This window comes from Furipterus horrens, unplaced genomic scaffold (assembly GCF_987537825.1).
Source record: "Furipterus horrens unplaced genomic scaffold, mFurHor1.1.pri manual_scaffold_2, whole genome shotgun sequence".
Classification (NCBI taxonomy): Eukaryota; Metazoa; Chordata; class Mammalia; order Chiroptera; family Furipteridae; genus Furipterus; species Furipterus horrens.
Window position 1 is genome coordinate 425,419 of NW_028327172.1, and position 12,851 is coordinate 438,269.

The following is a 12,851-nucleotide window of genomic DNA, read 5'->3' on the forward strand; positions in this document are numbered from 1 at the left end:
GCGGGGGGGGGGGGGGGGGGGGGGGCGCGCACAGCACCAAGGAGCCATGTTCCCGCAGATCAGCAGTGTCTCCCAACATCATGGGGGCAGTGCCCTGGCCTGACTCGGGGCCACATGCTCCACAACCGCACACGAGGCAAGGGTTCAAACCAGTAGGTCTGGGGCCAAGAGCTGTGACCACAAGATTCATTGCCCTTCACCTCTGACCCAAGTCAAAAGTGCTGAGCCAGTTCCAGCCAGCGGGCCTCCCCACACAGCCAGCCACTGCCCAAAGGGCTGGAAACAGTCGACAGCCTGGGTACAGCCTTCACCACCGACAGACAGATCCTGGTGCCCCTGCCCAGCAGCACGATCCTCTTGGCTTCCCGACCTGGGCGCACAGGGGCAGGTAGAGGGAGACGCACCCAGTGCCAGCCCAGGAAGTGGAGGGGCCCTGACCCCACCCTGGGACACCCACAGCTGACTCACGGGGCACCAGCTCTCAGGACTGCTCAGCGTGGAATCTGGGCCCCCCTGGTGGCCAGTGCAGCACCCTCAGCCTGGCCCCCCCAGGCCTGACACCCCTGAGGGCAGACTCCAGGAGGCTTCCACATTCCCAACAGACCCAAGCAGGGTCTCAAGTCACTCTTAGAAGCTGACACGGAGGCAGGTCCCTGGAGGCCTGGGGACACCTGTGCATCTGGAGGTGCTGCCATCCACCGGCAGGGAGGCTGGCTCAGGGGACAGCTGTGCGTCACTTCCTGCAGGACAAATGCCAGGCCTATGTCACAGGGAGCATGGCCTGCAAAGGGGCTGGTCACAGCCAGGGGCCCACCTGCCCGCCCACGGCCCCTCACCGGCTGCTGCAGAGAAACAAGAGGTTCTGCACAGCAGAGACAGTGGAGTTCGCGTTCTGGCCCGTGATGAGGTGGCGGTCCAGCACGACATGCACCGCGTCCGGCTCGCTGGCTGCAGGGGACCCGAGAACACGGGCCTCAGGCCAGGCCTCACTGGGCCGGTCCCCATACCCGCCAGCCCTGCCCTGCGGGGGCCGTGAGCTCCATGACGCTGCGGCCAGCCACCAGGGCAGTCAGGCTGCTGGGGTTCGGTGCGGCCAGCCACCAGGCCTGTGATGCTCAGCTCCAGGAGGAGGGCCTGGCCAGTGCGGCCCCCACCCGCCCCCGGCACGCACCCGCCCAGCTCACCGCTAAAGCAGGCGCCCGCGTCCTTCACGAAGTCCTCCACGATGAGGGGCAGGCGGGCGAAGTCCGGGGCCCTGACGAGCTCGTACACCGAGGGCTGCGGAGCGGCACCACCTCAGGTCAGGCAGCCAGGGCCGGGGGGCGTCCCTGCTCCGTGACTCACCCTCCCACAGGGGCACTTCCAGGGTGACAAGCCCATGAGGGGAAGGGCTGGCCGTCACCCTGCCCCCAGCACTGAGGCATGTGGGAGACCAGCATGAGCTGAACGGACCCCTCAGTGAGAGGAAGGGAACGTGGGGTGGGGTCACAGCTGCAGGACCTCCTCTGCTGCGCGGCCCACACCTGCAGCTGGGGCCAGGCCAGCCCCGTTCAGCCTCCAGCAGCCAGGGCACCGTCCTCGCCACGCAGACCCCCTACCTGGGTCTGGCCCCTGCTGCCGCAGCGCTCTGCCCGTGGCTGCTGAGCTGGCCCAGGCTGTCCCGGCCGCCCACGCGGCCAGCCCCCCACCTAGGCAGAGCCCTGCCTCCCGGTCAGGTGCAGAAGCGAGCGGGCCCGACCCGGCTCTTCCCACATCCGCAGCCTGCTCAGAAGACCGGGGCTGCCGGGGTCACGGAGGCCGTCTCTGTCCCCACCCACAGCCGGAATGGGCCTCCCAGAACGTCTGCAGGGAGGGGACGGAGGGGACAGCAGACAAGCCTGGTGCCATGTGGACAGGTGAGTCCCACCCCCACCCACGGTGCCCAGGGCCCCATCACGCCCCTGGCGCCTGTGCTTCAGCTCTGACTGCTGCGGGGCCTGTGCCGCACTCACCCCCGTCACGCTGTAGCCCTGGAACACCCAGGACCTGTCCTCGTTTGTGGCACAGCACAGGGCGGCGACACCGTGGCCAACAGCACAGATGGGCTCTGAAAGCAGCAGGCAGGGGGGGCCTGAGGCCCTGGGCGCCAGCCTGGCCCCGGCCGCTCCCCCAACCCCCTTCCCCAGGGGCAGACTCCTGGAGGCCGCTGACCCCGCATCCCCAGAAACGTGGCGTGCTGCTGTTTCCTGCTCCAGCCTCCCATCGCGGTGGCTAGGAAACGCGCACAATGGAGCGTCACGAGGGCGCAGTGGGTCTCTGCCAACCCAGCAGCACTCTGCCCCCGCTGCCCTCCCCTGACCACCGGTCCTACTCCAGCGTGGACTCCACCTCTGATGGCCAACGTCCCAAGGCACAACTTTCCCCGGCTGTCACCGCTGTCAGTGGCCGCCCACCTGCAAAGCCCCTCCTCCGGACTGCAGTGCGAAGGGCGCCCAGCGCCCCCCGGGGCCCCCGGCGGTAGTGCCCCCACCCCAGCGCTCGCCTGGCCCCGAGCCGCCCACCCAGAAGGCCGCCTGGCACAAGTGCGTTCCCAGGGCTGAGGTGCCTGGGACAATCGCTGCCCGCCCGGCGATGCTGGGACAGCAGGCCCCGTTCCCACGGACAAAGGGTGCTGTGTGGAGCCAGGGCTTGTCGGCTGGTCCCTGAGGAGCACCCAGGCCCCGGCCAGCAGACACGCTCCCTGCGGCCCCTGGCTGACGTGGCGGGAGGCCAGGCCTGCACAGAGCGGCCTTTCTCCCAGCCCTCGGTGGCCGTGGCCCCAAGCCCGGACGCTGCCCTTTCTCGCCAGGAGGAGAGCCAGCATCCTGCCTGCTCCCCTCAGAGGGGCACGGCCACCAGTCCCCGAAGAGGCCAGACAGAGGGCCCACAGGGGCGCCGACCAAAGGACAGTGGGCGGGGGTCGCCCCACGCTTACGTGTGAGACAGCAGAGTAAACTTGTCCCCCCACTGGTCAGACCCCTAAGCTCCTTACATCTGAACTGAACGTCTCCCACCCCAAGACCTGAACCCTGCGCTCCACAGCTGCCACCCACACCCCACAGCAAGCGTCTTCCTGTCACCCCTTCCTGCTGGTGGAGCCCCCACATACACACCCCAGGCCCAAGGGTCACCTACTGCTCTCGGAGCGGAAGTGCTGCAGGATGCGGGCCAGGGACCCACTGCTGGCCAGGTCAGCCAGGGCCCCAGGGCAGCTGGGAATCAGGAGGGCGTGGTACCGGGCACCTGGGGGAAACCACAGGCTGGTCAGTCCTCTCTGCTCCAGCCACCATCCTTTGTCACTGTCCCTATGCCAGCCGAGGCTCCCAAAGCCCATGCACCTCCAAGTGCCCGCCACCTCTGCCCCCAGATGGAGCTGGGGACTCTGCGCCCTGGAGGCAGGATAGGGGGTGGCCAGCACGCTCGGGGAGTACCAGGAGCAGAGTGGGGAGCTCTGTGGAGCCACCTGAAGCGCCACCCAGCCCTCCCAGGTCTGGGCCGCACCGTCGATGGACTCCAGCTTAGCGGGGCTGGCGTAGGCCTTGAGGCGGAAGTCCTGCACCCAGCGCGCACTGCTCTCGCTCACATCCACGAAGTCCATGGTCTTTCCCTGCCAGAGCCGAGGCCAAAGGTCAGCCAGGCCCCCCGATGGCTTACAGGGGTGCTCAGAAACTCTGACAGGGGACGGGGGCCGGCGTCGAACACACCCTGAGCTCCATCACACTCAGCCCCCCCGCCCCACCTCAGCAGTGACAAGCATGCCACATCACTGCTGCGACCCCTGCGTCCCATGCCATCAGAGGGTTGCAGACCCTGCTGGTGGAACGTCTGCGCCTCCCCTGCTCTCCGGTGCAGACACCGACCCACAATGACGAGATCTCCCTGGCCACTGGGGGGGCTGGGGCTTGACGACCCCCAGGCAGTCCTGGCCCCTTAGCCCAAGCCAGGGCCCTCGAGGGCACAACAGCCTCGGGTTCGCCACGTTTCCCAGGAACAACAGCACGCTCCTGGTCTTGCCCCAAAAAGAGGTGGGAGGGGGTGGCTGGACTTACCCCGGGGGAGGCCACCTGCAGGTTGAAGGCGGTGCTGGCCAGTGTGAAGCAGTGCATGAAGGACGGGGCCGACACTCCTGGGGGAAGAACGAACGCGGGGTGACCAAGAGCAGGGCAGCCCGTCCCGCCCGAGGCCGCCGCCCAGAAACCCCTGCTGCTCCTGCCCCAGACCCACCCCGAGGAGCAGCCCCCCGTCTCGCTCAGTGTGCTGTCTCGCCAGCCTGCCCCAGAGGCCCTTCCAGAAGGCAAAGCCCCACTCGGCGGATCTGCTCATCAAGCCAACAGGGACTGAGCTGCCCTGAGTGAGGCCAGGGAGGGGGCGACGGAGCTCTCTCTCCCCCGCACCCTGTCTGGCTGGGAAGGTCAGCAGGGAGCCGAGCTCCTGTCCCAGGAAGGGGTGTGTCCCCACGGGTCCCCACGGGCCAGGACCCGGTCTCAGCCCTCTCCTGCCCACGCCCAGCCAGGAAGGCCAGCTGCCACGGGCTGTGGTCCCACCAGGGACATCTCTTTCCTTCTAAAGAGGCTTGACCCACATCCTTCACCTCTATTTTCACCCCAGGACCCAAGCCCTGAACCTCGTGTCTGTCTTCGTTCACACAAATAAATGAACACACGTTCACTGTAAAAAGTCCACCCGTTGAGCAAAAACAGTCACGCCGACTTGGTGGGAGCTGCCTTCCCAGTCCCTCCGCCGCAGCCTCCCACCTCCTTCCTCCAGGGCCCGAGGAGACAGAGCCCGGCGCCCGCCCGCAGCAGGCCCTGCCCGCGGCCCCCGGCCCCGCCCCCAGACGAAGCCCACTCGACGGCTCCTCCCACCCCCGAACTCGCCGCGGGGTGGGCTGGAGCCTCTGCACCCCCACCACTCAGGGCCCCTGGGGCTCGGCACCCCGCGCCCCCGCGCCCCGCAGCGCCGTCTCAGGTCCCATCTGGGCAAACGCGGAAGCCGAGCGGACCAGGCGCCGCAGACAGACCCCCGGTGGCCGGCCCTGGTCCCCCTCCCGCCCCCGTGTGACCTTCTGCTCCTCACTCCCCCCGCGACAGGGGCGGCCCCCGGGAAGTGCTCAGGGCGGCACCAGGGGCTCCGGGTCGCTCCCGCGCGCTCCCCCCGCCGGCGCGTCGCTCCGCAGCCGCTCCTCCTCGTAGCCGGGTGCCCGCGCGCCGCCCGCCGACCCCACCCGCCGGACCCCTCAAGCCCGGGAACGCGGCCTGGCCTCCCCGCGCTGTCCCGGGGGCCCGGCGACCCCTCGCCGTCCCCCGGCGCCCGTAGCGCCCACTCCGCGCGAGTCTCACCCTCCGCGGCGCCGCTGGCCACAAGGAGGCAGGCGGGCCTGCTTGGGAGCCGCTCGGACGCCATGGGCTCGGCGGCGGTCGACGCAGACTGCGCCTGCGCGGAGCGTGCGGCCTGCGTGCGGGCGTTCGGCCGGGGAAACGCCGGTCACGTGCGGCGGCGGCCCGGGGGCGGGGCCGGGAGCTGCTCCGGGCGCATGCGCAGGCCTGCCGCCGCGCCTGCCGCATCCCACGCTCTTCCCCACGAGGGTCCGCGGGGCGCGCTGGAGAGCCCTGGTCGCGGTCAGGGACGGCTCCGTCTCTTCCCTCGTCCGTTCCCGCCGGCGCCGGGCGCGGGGAGAGTTGGAGGAATGTGAAGCGGAGGGAAAACGCCTGCGCCGCGGAGTCAGGCGTTGGGCCTGCGAGCCCTGAGGGCGGCCCCTGCGCCTGGGCCCCCGCAGCCCCTGCAGGAGCCCTTGCTGCCGGTGCGGAGGGGCGGCGGTCCTGCCAGCCGCTGCTGACTAGGGGACCTCGGTCGTGGGTGGGCCCTGCCCTCGCCCGGACCACTCACGTGACGCCGTCAGGAACACCCTGCCCCCCCCCCCCCCCCGCGCTGAAGCAGGAGCCGGGGACTCCTGGCTCTGGCAGGACACTGGGACAGGGGACCGCTGGGGACCTGGTGCCTGAGGTCAGACCACCGGCTGGGCCCGTGGAGAGCTTTCTGGGTCTGGGGGGGGGGTCCACCCCTTCCCTACCGTGCAAGCGCATGGGTGTAAGACCCAGGAGCGGGCGGGGCGTGCTGCAGGGGCGCCCTGGGGAGTCCCTGCTGGCCCTGCCCCTCGCGGTGTCCCCAGGGCGCCAGAGCTGGCTCCGCCGCAGCTGCAGGTCCTCCTGCTGGGGAAGTTCTGCCTCTCCGGACACCTGCCTTCTCCTGCCCGGGGACTCATTGAGTCCTGTCTCTGTCTCTAAGGGAGGGAGTGCAGGGGGCAGCCAGGCCGGCAGTAACTGCGCAGGGGCTCCTGTGCTCACGGGCGTGCACCCCCCTGCCCACCTAGGGCCTCCCGTGTGGGCTCCTGCGTGCACGTGACCTCCATCAGCTCCCGGGGCGGGGGCCGGGCCTGTGGAGGTGCAGGGAGGCCCTCTGTGCCGCTGAACCCCCAGGCTGTCGCCCCTTCCCCGGCAATGCCCTCCTTTCTGGAACACATCTGGCCAAAGACACCAGCAGAGGTGCCCCAGTGGGGTGCAGGGAGCCTCCATCTCCCGGCCCTGGGACCAGGTGTGAGGCTGGGGAACTGGGTGGCCTGGCAGCCACGGGGACGGTCTGAGCAGGGAGCCACCTGCCACTGCTGCCCTGCGGGGGAAGAGCGGCCCTGAAACACCACCAACCCATGCCCATAACTGGGGGACGGTGGGGTCTCAAGGCATGGGCCAGCCCTGTCCCCCAGACATACCTAGAGTGCATTCCAGAGGTTGCACCCTCTTGGGGACAGGAGGGGTGCTAGGCAGGAAAACGGCCCCTGACACAGGCACCCTCTTCATCCCTGTGAGTGACGCCATGCCCTTCAGAGCCAACCTGTGACGTGACCTATCAACCTGGGGATGAGGGACCTGTGACGCTGGTGCTCAGGATGCAAAGGCTGGGAGCAGAGATCTCCGGGGAGTGAGTCCGCCTGGAGCCCTGGGGGGAGCGGGGCCACCCTTGGGCAGCGTCCTTGGAGCTGGTGCTGCCCACCTGAGTCCCCATTGCCCACCCGTCCCTGTCAGCCTATCCTTGACAGTGTGCACTTTGTATGCCCAGAACCTTTTTGAACTTCTGCAGTAAAAGTAATTTAAAGGAGCCTTGGGTATCCCTGAGAGTTTTTCATGTTGGAAACGTGCCCCCACGACTCAAGCTGAGGGAGTCAGTGAAACATCAGGGCCTTGGCTCCCAGAGTCTAACGAGCCCGGGAGGAGACGCCAGCCCCTGAGTGTGTAGGAAGTGAAAAAGAAACAGGTCATTATAAAACGAATCACGAAGCTACTGGCATTGATGGAGTGTGGCCTGTGGGGACCGCCCGCTTCCTGGGGCAGACCAGCAGGTCTACAGTCAGAAGAGAAGTAACTGATCTCCACACACACAACCTGACGTCCAAGTGGAGTCCAGGCCGGAATGTGAGCGAGCGACGGGGATGTTGGACGAGAACATCCTTCCCATCCGGCTTCTGGACGCTCACGTGGTTCCGGGAACCAAGCTGACACATGACGAACTCGATTTTAGAACTTCGTACCTGGAACCCAGTGAGAGGCCAGCCAGCCGAGGAGTGATGGGGTTTGCAAGGCAGGGACAGCTCAGTGTGCAGAAACCCTGCAAGTCATTGGGAAAAAGCCGTTCCTCCCAAGAAAATTCACAAACGGCCCCGACAGGAAAACCCACAGGAGGAGCAGGCCAGGTCAGGGCAAAGGAGGAAATGGGAAGGACGCCATCCCCGCGCAGACTGGCTAGACCCCATGCGGTGTCGCCAGGGCGAGGGCAGCGGCACCCTCACAGCTGGTCCCCGGGCACGAGACGCGCAGCAAAGTCAGACTCACACTGCATGGCCCGCAGTCCCACTGGCAGGTGTGCACCCGAGACACACTTACCCATGTCCACAGCAGCACTGGTCACCATGGCACAAAGGTGGGACGGCCCAGGTGTCCATGGACGGAGGGTGGACACACGAAAGCAGTCCCTCCCTACGATGGAGTATCAGCATTAAAAAGGTAGGAAACCCTGACTCTTGCTACAACATGGGGTGACCCTGAGGATGTTGTGCTGTTTGGAATCAGACGCCCACAAGGACGAATCCTGTGTGACTTCGCTTTCGAGGCCCTTAGTCACACGCGTAGAGACAGGAGGACGGTGGGGCTGGGGGAGGGGAGGGCATTTGGGGGCCACATGTCAGTGTGCTAACATGAATTCTGGAGATGATGGGGTGACAGCTGCCCAACAGTGTGAATGCACTCAATGCCCCTGAGCTGCACCCCAAAAAGGCTGAATTAAACTTTGTGTTGCCCTGGCTGGGTGGCTCCGTTGGCTGGAGCATCACCCGATACGCCAAGGTTGCAGGCTCCGTCCCCGGTCAGCGCGCACACAGGAGCAAACAACGGGAGAGTGAACGAAGCAAGGCGATGCCTCTCCCTCCCCCCACGTTGTGTCTCCAAAAGTCAGTTATAAAAACATTTCACAGTGTGCACAGCACCCACTCATGGAAGGCAGAGGGCATGCCAAGGCTGCTCATTACTGCTGTGGCTGAAGCTGCAAAACGTTTGAAAGAACCTCAGCACTCCTTCATAGGGAATCAATAAACAGGAGTGGCATCGTGGGTGGAATGTCACCGCGTCCAAGGGCCCGAGGAGACGAACAGCAGCGCCCAGCCTCACAGTCAGTCACCTCTGCTCCCTCCCCGGGTCTCCTAAAAGGTCAGAAGGATTTGTTTTTCAGGTGTCAGCCAAGGAAGAGAGAATGGGAGAGGGGATTGGCGTGCAGGCGAGTGGCAGGTGGCCCCGACCTGGCTGCCTGGAGGGGAGGGGGCCGTGTCAGGCTCAGGCCAGGTGGCTCGGGGAGCAGGGGCAGGTGGGCACCGCAGCAGTCAGCAGGCGGCCGCAGGGGCAGCCTAGCGAGGGCACCGGGTCCATTTCGGATGTTCACGAGGAGTTCATCCGGGCCTGAGATGGTGCACTGGCAGGGTCTGCGGTCTGCGAGGGGCGCCCAGGGAGGCCCGGAAAGGAAAGGCATGCCCCTCATCACATCACTCAAAGGGGGGTGGGGAGAGTAGGAGCCTACAGCAGAGCTCGTGGGGCCCAGCGGACCTCGCTTCCCCAGCCCACAGCTGGGGTCCCAGGCAGGCCTGGCCAGAGCAAGCACACGGTGCGTGCACGTGGGTGACGAGAGGGGAATTCTCCACCCCCAGCTGCAGCCTCCTCTGTCTAGTCACATTCTGAGTCCAAGCCCCATTGACCTCCCACACTCCCCCGGGATGGGGAGCTCACTGCAAAAAGAGGTGTAGAAGGGCCCCCCACCCCTGGCTGCAGAGGCCAACCTGAGGAACAGGGTCCCCGCCCCCGCCTATGTCCTCCCTCTGCCCTGAGGGGCTGTCCATCTTCAGTCAGGGCGGCAGAAAGGCCTGGCAGCGGCTGCCTGGGAGGGACAGTGAGCAGAGCCCACCAGCATCATGGGCATGGAGGTAGCAGGGGAGGGCCCCGTGGGAAGCCGGGGGGTGTGCCCGGGACCCCCACCCCGACGGAAGGCCCTGACTCCCCGCAGAGCCGTGTGCAGGTGAGGACGCCAGCCCAGCCTTTAGACGAGATTTATTGTTCACTCAGGCCCAGGGTTCCAGTGACCGGCTGGCCGGGCGCGGGCGTGGTAGCCGCCCACAGTGCCTCCGCCGCCCTCCAGAGCCTGCCCACTGCCGCTATGCCCTGGGCCATGCTGGGACCAGATGCTCTAGAGCAGTGTCCCTGCAGGCACAATGGGGCAGTGGACATGGGGAACAGTCACCAAGTGGTTCTACTCTACCTGTGTTATTGCATTTATACGCTTGTTTGGACTCAAAAGACGCTGGGTGGGGCAGGCAAGGCCATCTTGGGGGCTCCTTTGGGGGCTAGGCAGACACAGCAGCAGGGCAGGTCCTTGCTGCCCCCCACCCCCCCCCACACACAGCTCCCAGCTGCCCGCAGCCTCCAGAGCTCCCCTTGGGCACAAGCTAGGTCAACCATGGGAGCCGCCCGCACAAAGACTGGCCTTTGGGCTGTCTGTCTAGCCGGCTGGGCGTAGGCGACAGGTGGAGGTAGCGTGGGAGCCTCAGATTAGCCCCACTGCAGGGGCCCACCAGACGGACCCCACCGCCGGCTGCAACCAAAGAGCAGGAGAGGGGAAGTGAGACAGCCACACCCTTTAATGTCCCCACAGGGCCGGGCCCGGGGCAAGACCCATCCAGGGCTCCCTCCTGCTCTGGGGTTTCATCAGAAAGCCGCTGCCAGGAAGCCCACAGGACCCCCGGGGCCCCTCGGGACAGACAGGCACAGTCAGTGCGTCTGCGTCGGGTGGGCCACACTCAGGGTCCACCCTGTCCACTGCCCCCAGGTACCCGGCACGGAGTCCTCTGCCCGATGTCACCGCTCCACCCTGTGCTGCCCAGTAACCCTGGAGCTGGGGCTCCTGCCTGTGGGGCTGGGCGGGGGAAGCGCGGGGAGCCAGTCCATCTGTGTGCGTCTGGGGGGCGTTTGTATCTGTACTTCTCATGTAGGGTGGTTAGATATATAGCCGTGTGTGAATTTGCATGCACAGGGTCTCCAAGGTCTACACAGGGCGTGGCCTCCCGGGGTCCCAGCCATCACTTTTTCCGGGCCAGAAGGACCACGCCAATGATCAGGGCTGCAGCTGCCACAGCCACCCCCCCAGCCAGCAGCAGGGGCGTCAAGTTCTCGAAGGGGCAGGGACCTCGGCCCCCTGGGCCCCCACTCGGGGCCTGGTCCTCCTCAGCCCCGTCTCCAGGGCCCTTGGGCTCAGGGGTCGCGTTGGGGCTGCCGGGGGCCGCAGGCGCTGGCTTCAGGTTGCTGTGGTTGTTGAGAAGGGCAGGGTCTGCCTTGGCTGGGGTTTTCTTGGCAGGTGGTGGGGTGGGGACCACCGGCGGCTCCTGCTTCTCAACTTGGGCCTCCTTCTTCCCAGGCTTGGCCGAAGGTGCTTTCCCGTCTGCAGTCGGGGGGCCTCTGACCTCGGCAGCGGCCTGGGGCACCTTGGTGTCGGGCTTGGGGCTGCTGGCTGACTTCCCTCTGGAATCCATGACGGCGGTGCTGGCAGGCTATGGGGGTTCGTGCAGACAGGCAGGTGGCTGGACCACAGCGGCTCAGGACAGCTCACCGCTGGGCATTACGTGGGCCTGGAGGGAGACACAGGGAGGCGCTCCTGTCTGGCCCCACTGCCTTGTCCCCATAGAGACACCGCCCAGTCCTCCTGCGCAGAGCCCTCTTCCAGGGCCCAGCCTCCCCTGGTCTGCATCCCCTCCCCGAGAAGGGCTGTGGGCTCCACGTGGGCTGGGGGAAGGGCGCTGAGACCGGCCAGAGGCCACTGTTTCCTTGTCTATGAAATGGTCTCGCCTTCACATGCGCTATGTCCATGACACTGGCCCTGGGTAGGGAGGCCCTGACAGGGGAGTGAGAGCCCAGCCAGCCTGGAGAAGGGCCTGTGGTCAGGGGAAAGGATGGCAGCCAGGGTGGGCCTGGGCAGAACCAACTGTGTATCCCACTCAGAGGGGACTCAGTCCAAGTGGAGGGGAGCAGGGCAGGGTGTGAGCCTGGGACTGGGGTCTTTGGTGCCACCAGGGCGGGAGTTAGCCCATGGCCACCAGGACCTGGATGTGAAAAACCTGAGTTGTCTCCCCAGGAGGCTGGAGAAGCCAGGAGGGCCGTGACGGGCCTGTGCTTCCTGGCAGGGCATCACCCTGGCGCCCACTCCCAACACTGACCTCACCCACTCCAGCTCAAGGGCAGGGTGTCCTTCCTGAGCCAGAGGCTGCACCTGCACCCTGGAGTTAGCCTGGGGTGGGGGGGGCACATGCCCTATCAATCAGCCTCAGCATCTGGACCAGGCGGAGGATGGGGCCTGGGCTGTAGGAAAGGCCGGGCCCCATCCTTAATGTCTAGAGTGGGGTGAAGGGAGTGGACCGGGCACCTAGCCACCCTGGGCCTCCGACCTCCCTCCCTGCAGACCTAGGCACCACCTGTCTGCCTCTTCCCTGGAGGATGAGAAACTCCCCCCCCCCCCCAGCCTGGGATCCAGGGGGCCGTGGCCGCCCAGGTTCTCACCCAGGCCAGGGACACCAACCACACGGAAGGTCACCTGAAGGTCACAGCACGATGCCGGTGTCCCAGCGGCAGGCCCAGCTTGCCGCTCCACTTCCCAGGGAGCCCCAGCAGCCCCACCCCTGCCGTTCTGGAGGCGCAACCAGCTGCTGGGACTCAGGTTTGCAAAGGGCAGGTGGTCTGCTTTCCCCACCTGCCATCGGCTATTTTTAGCTCACTCTGACGTCACCTGGCTGCCCCTTCCCCCTCCCCGTGGTTGCTGTGCCCTGGGGAGTGATGACCTTCAAGGCAGGGAACGGCTGTTGCGCCCCGCGGGGCCCGGCGCCCCCCGTCCCTCCCCGGTCCGGGCCAAGGAGCCCCGCCGTCTTACGCTGCTGCTCCCGGCGCTCCCAGCTCGGTGCTGCGCGGTGTCCGCCGGGCCAGGGTAGGCGCGGCCGCGGCTGCAGATGCGAGGACCGGGAGTTTCCCACAATGCAGTGCTTCGGCGCAGGCGGTGGGGGCGGGGCCTCCCGCGCAGGCTCCGCCCTCCCGCCTGCAGCGGCGCCAGGACCGCTGGGCACCCTGGGGCCCGAGCCCGGCTCCGCCCTGCGGCCCGAGGCTGGTTTTGGTCCGGCCGCGCGGGCGTCCGGAGGCGGCTCCCCCCGGCCCCTGCAGGCGAGGGGGCTGCCCTCCCCCAACCCCCAGCGGAGTCTCAGACAG

At 67.0% G+C, this 12,851-nt stretch overlaps 2 protein-coding genes across 5 annotated transcripts; both read right to left on the reverse strand.

Annotated features, from left to right (window-relative positions):
- Positions 1–673: 673 nt before the first annotated feature.
- On the reverse strand, positions 674–5,468 carry GATD1 (glutamine amidotransferase class 1 domain containing 1). 2 transcript variants are annotated; one of them, XM_090292378.1, is made up of 8 exons: positions 5,358–5,468; positions 4,068–4,144; positions 3,520–3,625; positions 3,154–3,261; positions 1,992–2,086; positions 1,185–1,278; positions 837–948; positions 674–740 (listed from the first exon to the last, which is right to left on the reverse strand). In XM_090292378.1, the coding sequence occupies exons 1-8, from the start codon at positions 5,419–5,421 to the stop codon at positions 734–736; spliced, it is 663 nt and encodes a 220-aa protein (XP_090148504.1). In that variant the 5' UTR covers positions 5,422–5,468; the 3' UTR covers positions 674–733. The 2 variants fall into 2 exon arrangements, with proteins under 2 accessions (XP_090148504.1, XP_090148510.1); XM_090292384.1 differs by lacking the exon at positions 674–740 and having other exon boundaries at positions 833–948.
- A 4,927-nt stretch (positions 5,469–10,395) lies between these two features.
- Positions 10,396–12,634, reverse strand: CEND1 (cell cycle exit and neuronal differentiation 1). 3 transcript variants are annotated; one of them, XM_090292390.1, is made up of 2 exons: positions 12,523–12,634; positions 10,396–11,230 (listed from the first exon to the last, which is right to left on the reverse strand). In XM_090292390.1, the coding sequence occupies exon 2, from the start codon at positions 11,132–11,134 to the stop codon at positions 10,685–10,687; it is 450 nt and encodes a 149-aa protein (XP_090148516.1). In that variant the 5' UTR covers positions 11,135–11,230; positions 12,523–12,634; the 3' UTR covers positions 10,396–10,684. The 3 variants fall into 3 exon arrangements, with proteins under 3 accessions (XP_090148516.1, XP_090148522.1, XP_090148528.1); XM_090292396.1 differs by lacking the exon at positions 12,523–12,634 and adding an exon at positions 12,190–12,490; XM_090292402.1 differs by lacking the exon at positions 12,523–12,634 and adding an exon at positions 12,156–12,490.
- Between the last annotated feature and the right edge of the window lie 217 nt (positions 12,635–12,851).

Excerpts from the sequence above, each read along its gene's own strand:
- GATD1 (XM_090292378.1), bottom strand. The coding sequence starts at position 5,421 with ATGGCGTCCGAGCGGCTCCCAAGCAGGCCCGCCTGCCTCCTTGTGGCC. Across the intron at positions 4,145-5,357 it reads GGCCAGCGGCGCCGCGGAGG|GAGTGTCGGCCCCGTCCTTC; the intron begins GTGAGACTCGCG and ends TTCTTCCCCCAG. Across the intron at positions 1,279-1,991 it reads AGGGCTACAGCGTGACGGGG|CCCTCGGTGTACGAGCTCGT; the intron begins GTGAGTGCGGCA and ends GCCGCTCCGCAG.
- CEND1 (XM_090292390.1), bottom strand. The coding sequence starts at position 11,134 with ATGGATTCCAGAGGGAAGTCAGCCAGCAGCCCCAAGCCCGACACCAAG.